Here is a 10,856-nt window from a genome sequence, read left to right on the forward strand (position 1 = left end):
AAGTATTATTTATTTGCAATCAGAAAGAGAGAGACACCAGGCCTTCTTTCCACTGCAAATGATCTCCAGATTCATGTGCCACTTTGTGAATCTGGCTTTACGTGGGTACTGGGGAATCAAACCTGGACCATCGGGCTTTGCAAGCAAGCTCCTTTAACCACCGAGCCGAGCCATCTCTCCTTCCCAAAAGAATATTTTGTGATACACGAACATTATTTGGAATCCAAATGTCAGTATCCAAAACTAAAAGATTTCTGAACACATTCCTTTCTGTTTTTCTGTAAAGAAGCTGTGTCTTAGCAATGGCAGGCATAAGGTAGCTGTAAGGTAGATAAAATGTTCATCTGTTCCTTGATGAAAAGTAGATTGCTGGCCTAGAATGTCGGAAGCCCTGGATCCAATCCCCGGCAACACATAAATGGGCATAGGAGCACACACAAGCCTATAATCCCAGCATTGAGGAAGTGGAAACCTAAGGATGAGGAGTTCAAGGTCATCCTACGTAGCTGAGTTCAAGGCCTCCTTGGGTTACAAGAGGAGAGACAGAAAGAGAGAACGAGAGAGAGCGCTGCAGACCCTGGCCTAAGGTTTACAAAAGGTACCTAATCAAAACTCAGAGGAGCCAGGCCTGGGGACCAAAGAGCCAGGTGTTCAGCTTCCGTTGCTCAGAGCAGCGCCGTGCGCATCCCCCGCAGCCGGGCCAGGGCGTAGTGGGCTGCAGCGTGGACCTCACGGTTTCGAAGGCTGTAGATGAGTGGGTTCAGGACGGGCGTGACCACCAGGTAGAAAACGGCTACCAGTTTGTGGTGCGTAGCTGGGAGCGCGCGAGAGGAGCGGGGGCGCAGGTACAAGGCGCTCACGGTGCCGTAGAAGAGCCCCACCACGGCCAGGTGCGAGCTGCACGTGGACAGAGCCTTGCCTCGGCTCCTGGCCGAAGGGAGCTTGTGCACTGCAACCAGAATGCAGGCGTAGGATGTGAGGATGAGGACCAGGGGCACCAAGAGGATGAGCACGCCCAGGCCGTGGACCAGCCTGTGGTTGGCGGTGGTGTCTGCGCACGCGGTCCTCAGCACCGCAGGCAGCTCACAGAAGAAGTGGTCCACGGCGGGCCTCCCGGGGCAGAAGGGCAGGCGCAGGGCGGCCACCGCGTTGGGCACCGACAGCGTGAAGCCCAGGACCCAGGCAGCACCAGCCAGCGCTGCACAACGCGGTGGGGTCACCAGGGAGGCATAGCGCAGGGGTCTGCACACTGCCAAGCTGCGGTCCAGGGCCATGGCTGCAAGGAGGATGGCCTCGCAGCTGCCCAGGGAGATGCCCACATACAGCTGCGCCCCACAACGTGCCAGGGAGAGGCGGGCACTGCCCGAAACCATGTGTGCCAACGCCTGAGGCAGTGTAGTGCTCACATAGGCGGTGTCCAGCAGAGCCAGGTGGGTCAGGAGACGGTACATGGGCCGGTGCAAACGCCGGTCAAGCATGATCAGACCCACCAGGGCGCCGTTGCCCAATACCGTGGCCAGGTAGGCCAGCAGCAATGCCGTCCACAGCAGGGGACGCAGGGGCGGCGGGGCCCACAGCCCCAGCAGCACAAACTCTGAAGTTCCTGAGTCATTGAGAATGGTGGCGCCCATCCAGGTAGCCTGGCTTAGAAGGGTCACTACAAAGGGTTGGGAAGAGTGAGAGAGACCTTTCCTTCTGTTTTCCAATCCCCTCCTTTGCATTCCCTCCTGTCTTTCCTCGTCAGCTCTCTTGTCCTTTCCTGTCCTTTCCTCACTCCTCTCTCACGCCCGTCCCGACTCCGCATCATCACAGTCCCTGTGTTTCCACCCGTCCCCTTCCTTCGGCAATAACTGATTTTCTCTCGCACTTTGGTCTACCTCTGCCACTTGCCAGCCAAGCGACTTTGAAAGGCAATTCTTCTTGAGGCCCAGTTTTCTCTGAAAATATTTTCCATATCGGTTTGAATTCGAATTTCTTTCTCCCTCTCCTTTTCTACTCCTTCGTCTCTCTCCCTTAGCTCTTCCGCAGCACCTCATCGTTCATCATTCAGAGTAGCTGAGGCGTCTGCCATAGACCCTGAGACAGCAACTCCTCACCAATATGCTATCCGGTCCTTTGGCTCAAAGTGTCACGAGTCTGCGGGTGGGGTGTGGCACATGGCAGTGGTGTGTGTGTGTGTGTGTGTGTGTGTGTGTGTGTGTGTGTGTTTGTGTGTGTGCTCATACTCACATTTGGCATTTCAAAACACCATCCTCACCTGCTGAACGCAGAATGGTTTCTGAGTCCACTCTAAACAGAAGTTCATCACTCTTTCTCCTCTCTCATCTTCCTCCCTGACCTTTACTGAAACTTCCCTTCACCTGCTCTCTTTGGCTGTGTGTACCAAAATTCCTTAACCTGTGATCCACAGTTGTGAAGTTAAGTCACAAAATTAAGTCACAAGAGGCCCTTGCCTATTTTACTAGGAGGAGAATATTTTCTCCAAGTTTCCCTCACCCAGAGGAGCCAGAGCCATCAACTCTCCTATCCTCTCCCTCTCCTCTGTCTTCTTTCCATCTCTGGAGTTGTCTTTTCCTCCTCAAGAAACATGTCCTCTTGGTCTCCCACAGCCCATTCATCTTTTCCCTTTCCTCTCCCGCTTTCCTCTCTCTCTGGTTCCTCAGTACCACCACGCACACATTTTCCTTCCACTTCTGTTTATACCATGCCACCATTCCTGTGTCCCTCTCACGATTACTTGCATTTTCCCTCTCTCAACCTCTTTCCTTCCTCCTTTGCTTCTGTCCTTCCCTTCTTTCCTTCCAAGTCTCCTCATTTCTGTTTCTCTTCCTTTCCACTCTTTATTTTACACTTTCTCTGAAGCCTTCTCCTGCCTTCTTACTTCTCCACCTAACCTTCTCTTATCTTTTGTCTTCTCTCTCTTACTTTTCACTTTATTTTTAGGTAGGGTCTCACTCTGGCCCAGACTGACCTGGAATTCACTATGTAGTCTCAGGGTGGCCTTGAACTCACGGCAATCCTCCTACCTCTGCCTCCCAAGTGCTGGGATTAAAGGTGTGTGCCACCATGCCCAGCTTCTCTCTTCTTTTTCTGTCCTTCTCTCTCCACACCTCCTCTGGATCCTTATAGTCCTCAATTATCACTGTTCCTACATGTCCCAGTCTACCATGGTCTCTGTCACCCTCATCCTTACCCTCTGCCTCATAATTCCTTCCCTCCCACTTCGGCTCTTCTCTCCCCTTTATCACTCACCATCCTTCTTTCTCTGTGTGTCCCCCCACACACACCCTCCTTCTCCCTCCTCCTGTCCCTCCTCAGTACCAGTGGCTGGAGTTGTTGCATTGTGGCGGATAGCTGGGCTCAGGATCTCGGGGTCAGCTTCTCCTCTCTCAGTTACAGGGTCTGAAATAGACAGACACAAAGTACACAAGGTACTCATAGGTAAATCGGGTTTGCTCTTCTAAGAGATGGATCATTCCTGAAATGGCACTAAGGCCTCCAACCCATGTATAGATGTAGATCAAGCTGACCTTACAGCTTGGTGTCAAAGAAGTGTCCAATGGGCTGGAGAAATGGCTTAGTGGGTAAGGTGCTTGCCTATAAAGCCAAGAGACCCAGGTTCAATTCCCCAGGACCCACATAAGTCAGATGCATCTGGAGTTCATTTGTAGTGGTTACAGGTCCTAATGCACCCATTCTCTCCCTCTATCTCTCATAAATAAACAAATATTTTTAAAGTAACCAATGGACATTTGCTAACAGATCCAGGGATAATGGCTGAGATGGGGAATTTCTGCAACTGGTTTTCTCTGTAAAGATTATTTCCACTGCTGGGCTTGGGAGATGGCTTAATAGGCATATAGCACTTGATGTATTAACATGAACTTGAATTCAATCCCCGGTCCATAAAAAAGCCAGACATGGTCTGCATGCCTGCAATCCCAGTCCTGAAGGGGATGGAGACAAGAGAATTGATAGTGCCCACTGGTCAGCCAGGCTCCAGGTTCAGTGAGAGATTCCATCTCAAAGAAACAATGCTGAGAAACCAGAGAGGATGACACACTGGTATTCTCTGAACTCTGCACACATGTATGGGGCACACACACATGTACATAAGTGTATATATACATATGTTATACATATACACGTGCCCCCCACATGCATTACACATGCTAAAAAATAAAAGATTCTGGGGCTGGAAAGATTGTTTAGTGGTTAAACGCACTTGCTTCCAAAGCCTGATGTCCTGGGTTCAATTCCCCAGTACCCACGTAATGCCAGATGCACAAAGCAGAGTTCATTTGCAATGAAAACAGGCCCTGGTAAACCCATTCTATCTCTCTGTCTCTCCATTTTTCTATCTTTCTTTCCCTATCTCTATCTATTTGTATCTCAAGTAAATAAAAATTAAAATAAAAAGATGATTCCCATGTCATAGAAAAATGACTTCCCCTCTTTGTGTCTGTTTCTTTATTTGTAAGCAAGCAACCTTGGTGCTTAATGTGCAAGTTCATTTGGAGGATATGTAAGTTAACACAGGGAGTTCTTGGAAAGATTCCTGTCGCATGGCAGTGGACTGTATGTATAGCTCTCATTATCGATGCTGTCATGATGGTTATTGCATAATCCATCATTGCTGCTGCCTCTGTACACGAAGCCATAGGCCACTTTTCTTCATTACTTTTGTCTTGTCTCCATTTGACAGCCCACCAGAATACAAAAATAATCCCCAGAAAATATTCTGTGCATTAGATTTTACCTGTGAAAATAGGGGTGATTGGCCTTTGAACTAATTCTGGGGGGTCGCAGTGGGAGACATGTCTTTGAAGACACGTTATAGGACAAGTACTGAGAAAATTAAACACAGCTATATTGCTGACAGGGAAGTCCAGGGACTATGTTTGTTAAAAGAGTCAGCAGGATTTACTATCAAAGAGTGGCAGAAATTTCCTCTAAGGTCTCAGGGATGCAACTCTCATGAGTTACTCATTTGAGTTTGAAATAAAGAATGACATTGCTCAGGATAGAGAGATGTCTTAGTGGTTAAGGTGCTTGCCTGTAAAGCCAAAGGATCCAGGTTCCATTTTCCAGGACCCATGTAAGCCAGATGCACAAGGTAGCACGTGCATCTCGAGTTCATATTCAGCAGCTGGAGGCCCTGGAATGCCTATGCCCTTTCCCTCCCTCCCTCCCTCCCTCCCTCTCTCTGCCAAATAAATAAAAATAAAATAAAATAATGACATTGCTGGCTGGCTGTTGTGGCTCATATCTGTCATCTTGGCACTTTGCAGTCTAAGGCAGGAGGATTTCTCTGAGCTCCAGGTCAGCCTGGTCTACAGTGTCCCAGAAACAGAAAAATAAATAAATAAATAAATAACAAAGCATGAGATTGCTGAAGGGCCAGTCCAAGATGGGGAGGGGCGGTCCTGGTTCTCTCGCTCTTGTGCTTGTGCAATTTATCTCACGAGAGCATCACCTCTGGAATGTTCTGATGGAGTAGCCATCTGTTTTATCCTTGTGATCCCAGAAGATCATTGTGGGGTTTTTGTAAGCAATATGTTGACGGTATCATAGCGTACCTCTACTTGGACATCATCAGTGAGTCCCCTAGGCTTCTGAAATAAAGTGAAAATTACTCAACATCCCCTATAAAGTCCTTCTAAATTTGGGGTTTCTTCCTGACATCTCCAGCATTTCGCATTCACATGTAAGCTTCTATAGACCACAGCACTGAGCCGATGGCTTGCTCAGTGTGCATTTGTGAAATTGCCTACTGAGCAAGTGCTAGAAAATGTATTGTTCAGCAGGAATCATTGAAGAAACTATAGAGGCTCACACCTCCACTTTCACAAAATGGGAGTAAAAGTTGGAGAGACAGACAACCAACAAGCAACTTGATAATTTCATAGTCTGGGGTTTTCAGAGAGTGGCTTATAGTAAAATAAATATAGGTCACATGTATTGTAATGAGCGGGTAAGTTGTTTCAAAATAGAGGATGTGACACTTGACCAAAGTCCCCTATGTGATGAGGAGCCTAGAGTGTGAAGAACTGGAGAGAAGGCACTGAGAGTCAGGGCCATGCATACCAAATACAGGCAAGATCCCAGGCCCTGAGGCTGGAGAAGCATGGCTGGTGTAGGAAGCCAGTGGTTGGAGTGTGGTGAGTGAAAAAATAAATAAATAAAAGATGGTGTGGATGACGATGAAGGCCTAGCCAGGACCAGGCCATGTGTGACCAGAAGTTCCTAACAAGTGGAAATCATGAGTTACATGTCATGATTAACAAACCCTTTGCTAATCTGAGGAGATTTATATATTCTTAGTGGGAATATGGTTTTGGTCTTAGGCATGTACTATACCCAAAATTGTGTGAACAATTAGGAAACCCTTGTCCACAAACTTACACTCACCTTGTGAAAAGTAATTTGATATATGGGACTTACTCATTTTTCCCCTTGGCTTTTTGTTTATTTCATTTATTTATTTATTTGAGAACAACAGACAGAAAGAGAGAAAGAGGCAGAGAGAGAAAGAATGGGCGCGCTAGGGCTTCCAGCCACTGCAAACGAACTCCAGACGCGTGCGCCCCCTTGTGCATCTGGCTAACTTGAGTCCTGAGGAATTGAGCCTCTAACCAGGGTCCTTAGGTTTCATAGGCAAGTGCTTAACCGCTAAGTCGCCTCTCCAGCCCCCCTTGGCTTTTTGAGATAAGAGTCTTGCTATGTAGCCCAGGCTAGCCTGGAACTCGCTATGTATATCAGGATGGCATCAAATTTTCTGTTATCCTGCCTCAGCTTTCTGAGTACTAGGATTACAGGAATGCAACATGACACTCAGCTTAATTTATTATTTTTATGACCTTTTATGACAGCAGCTGGGTCCAGGATTCCGAAGAATAATTACAACTGGACAAGATATTTGAGAATATCCAAGAATTTATCAGTTATGAACCAACTGAAACCTCTGGCTCTTGGAGGTCAAGCAGAGACATATACCTGCAGAAGCAGCTTGTGTGACTGAGGTCATGAATTTCTTTGAGGAGTGGAACAGTAACCCCAGAAAAATTTTCTGCCCTACACACTCACAGACCTCCTTGCACAGTGGGTCCTGCGGATCACAAGATATCTGCCTCCCTGTGGGTCTCCTCAAGAACCTTCCAGCTGGACATACTCACCTCACTGACATCTCTCTCCTTCAACACATGGCAACTCCAAGGCTATTCCTGCCCATCATGGAGGGGGTCGGATGCTTACCAAGATCAAGGTGGTTGGACTCTTAGACTCCTTGGCTCTGAAGCTGAGGTGGTAGCCAGATGTCTAGACTACCCAGATCCATGGAGAGCTCTGCCACAGGGGGGCACTAGGGAAACAATTAACACGCTCACCTCTCTGGTCTCACCCCAGATCAGGGCATTGGCACCATTCTAGGCTCCCACAAGGACCCATTATTGAGTATTTCTAATGAGGCTTTGGTGGGGTGATCTTGGCCCAAGAGCTTAACTGTTTGGAGTCCCCAAAGGATCCCTGTCTACCCTCTCAGGGTGTGAAAATGACAGTTGCATTGAAAGGAAAGATGTGGAAATCTCTCTCCATGTCTCCTTGGCTTCATCTTTTGTGTTCTTCTGAGGTCTCTAACCATTTCTTGGTCAATCTCTCAGAAGGACTCTCCTCTCCTTGTCATTCTTATTTCTCTCCTGCCTTGTCTCTTCATCTTTTTTTTTTTTTTTCAAAATAGGGTCTCTCTCTAGCCTAGGCTGACCTGAAATTCACTAGGTAGTCTCAGGCTGGTCTCAAACTCACAGCACTCTTCCTAACTCAACCTCCTGAGTATTGTGATTAAAGGTATGCATCACCACACCTGGCTTGTCTGCTCATCTTTGCCCCCTCTAGTCTTTCCTTGTCTTGGTTCTTTCTTTCAAATATCTGCTGGTCTCCCTGCTACCATAAATTCCTGTCATTTCCTAGGCTTCCTTTCTCTCTTCCTTGCTCAGTCTTTACATCTGTCTGAAGTTGTTATTTTTATTTATTTGAGAGAGAGAAGGAGGTAGAGAGAGATAATGGGTGCTCCAGAGCCTCTAGCTGCTGCAGACAAAATCCAGATGCATGTGCTACCATGTGCATCTACCTTATATGGGTACTGGGGAATCAAACCTGGGTTCTTAGGCTTTGCAGGCAAGTGCTTTAACCACTAAGCCATCTCTCCAGCCCCCTTTAAAGTACTTCTTAAGGTTAGTCCTTCATGTGGTACTTATCATTACATCACTTCTTTTATTGTGGCAAAATTCATAGGACATGTTTGCACCTTCCTCACATGTTACTAAGAAGCACGGGAATTCTAAGCATATTCATAGTTATGCATTCAGCCCCCACACCTATCTCTATAACTCTTTCATGGTGTAAAACTGAAACATTAACTCTCCATCTCCTTCTACCTCAATCCCACCAGCCATTGTATTCTCTGTTGCTATGATCTTTTTCTTTCTTTCTTTTTTTATTTTATTTTATTTTTTTGGTTTTTCAAGGTAGGGTCTCACTCTAGTCCTGGAATTCTATATGTAGTCTCAGGGTGGCCTTGAACTCACAGTGATCCTCCTACCTCTGCCTCCCGAGTGCTGGGATTAAAGGCATGCACCACCCCACCCAGCTGTTGCTATGATCTTGATGACATGTCTCATCTAAATGTTTATTGCTGCTTAATTCACAATAGCTGGGAAAAGGAACCAGCCTAGATATCCCTCAACTGATGAGTCGACAATGAAGATATGATACATTTATACAATGGAGTTCTACTCAGTGGTAAATAAAAATGAAGTTACGAAATTTGCAAGAAAATGGATGGATCTGGAAAGGATTATACTAAGTGAGGTAACCCAGGCCCAGAAAGCCAAGCATTGCATGTTATCTCTCATATGTGGATCCTAGCCACAGATGATTGGACTTCTGTGTGAGTAGGAAGAAAACTCAGTAGCAAAGCCCAGTAAACTAGAAAAGAAATATAAAGGGAAGACAAAGGAAGGTAGGGTGATACTTAATACGATGGTATTGTATATATACAAGTTTAAGAATAGATTAATGGGGGTGAAAAGGCCCAAAGTGAGATCAGGAGAAGAGACTAAATAAAGGAAAGATGGAGGGAGGGCTAATCAAAATCTAAGAGGATATACATAAATCATATGGAAACCTACTTTTTTGGACAATGGAATACTCAGGAGCTGTAGATTGTTAACTAGAAATTTTTCAGTGCCAGGGATGGGGTAACTTCCAGTGAGTTGTTGGCCAGGGAGGTCCCTGATGCCCCCAAGATGTTATAGGCCATTGCCGAAGCCCTTAGTTTCCCACCAGAAATAGATGGTAAGACTCTATTCCTAAAGATTCCACATACTTGGGCTGCAAGGCCACTGAGAAATCCTGCTATAACAGAGCTGATAACTTCCTCCATGTAGGCCAGCTGTCAGAAAGCTGGAAGAAGCCATTCTACATGTAGTTCAATGGGAGAAAGAGAAATCACCAGTTAAGATACTCAGCAGTGGACACTTGAAGCCTTATATTTGGCCAGCCAGGGCAAATGAGCCAACAGATGCAATAGTGGCATGTCTGTCATGGTGGAAACCAGCTGCCCTCTAATTGGACTGGAGGCCTGGTGCATGGGAGGGAATACATCCCTGATACTGAAAACTTAAATGGAATTAATTTTTTTAATCTTTTTGTGATTGTATTATTTAGTAAAGTGTCTTTACTGGTTCACACATGCTGGAGCATGTCAGAACTCCCTCATTTTTTTGAAGGTGGATAATATTCTGTTTTGGTGGATTTGGGCCATCTAATTTATCCATAATCCACTGACAGACACTCATTCCAACTTTATACTATTTTTATTTATTTGTTTACTTTAATATATATATTTTCATTATTAGATATGGACATATTTTGTATGTAAACATCACATGTTGGTACCATTCTTCCCCTCCTCCCTGCCCCTTTTCTGAAATGGTATTCCTCATTGGAGATGCAGGTCAACCCCATGGGGATTGTGGGTCATGCATTAAGGGGGAATAGTCAGTTATGGGGGAGAAGCAATGTCTCTGTAGAAAAGGTCCCAACTTGTGGCTCTAACAATCTTTCTGCCCCTCTTCTGCAAGATTCCCTGAGATATTCTGGGAGCATTTTAAGTCTACTTCAGGGATTGGCACTTAGGAGCATCTAGATTCTGGTCTGATAGGTGTCAAGTGTCCTCAGTATCTTGCAACATCTCCCTGGTGCTGATATCAGCTTAACTAAGACAGAAGCATTCTTGCTTATTTCCCCAATTCCTCTGTGGTTTCAGCTGGGGCTGGGGTGGAGTCTGCTGGGTCGTTTATCTCCTCAAGTCCAGTTCCCATCTGAAAAAGAGAAGCAGATTCTCCAATAAAAAGTGAAGTCAGCAGCAGTTAAATGGGATAACCATTATTAATTTCAAGAGAGTTATAAGGGCTTAGACACTTTTATAGAGTAACGTTAGTGGGAACTTGACAATGGAAAGCAAAATCATTATGTGGATATGATTCTGACTTGTTTCCAAATTCCAGATATGGTTACCCTTCCACTTAGTGGATCTGTTAGCCAATCCAAGAGCAGCTGGATACCTACCACGGCAGTGTGCCACTATTGAATTTGTGTGAGCATCAGGTCAGGTTGTTTGCTCCTGAGTCGCTCAGACTTTGAGTTGCTTGAACAGATGTTGGCAACTTTCCCCTAGTAGCTCATGTAGCACCTTCCAGCACTAGAAGGGCTAATTATCTGAGGACTGGCTCTCCTCTGGATTCCAACCAGGTCTCTCCATGGTCCATGCCAACAGCCTTTGGTATCTTTAGCAGTAG

The 10,856-nt window shown here is 46.1% G+C and overlaps 1 protein-coding gene across 1 annotated transcript; it reads right to left on the bottom strand.

Moving 5' to 3' along the window:
• Window positions 1-665: 665 nt before the first annotated feature.
• On the bottom strand, window positions 666-1,631 carry LOC101613316 (olfactory receptor 56-like). Its single transcript, XM_004671804.2, has one exon. The coding sequence runs from the start codon at window positions 1,629-1,631 to the stop codon at window positions 666-668; it is 966 nt and encodes a 321-aa protein (XP_004671861.1).
• Between the last annotated feature and the right edge of the window lie 9,225 nt (window positions 1,632-10,856).

The sequence above is a fragment of the Jaculus jaculus genome, chromosome 14, assembly GCF_020740685.1.
Source record: "Jaculus jaculus isolate mJacJac1 chromosome 14, mJacJac1.mat.Y.cur, whole genome shotgun sequence".
Taxonomy (NCBI): domain Eukaryota; kingdom Metazoa; phylum Chordata; class Mammalia; order Rodentia; family Dipodidae; genus Jaculus; species Jaculus jaculus.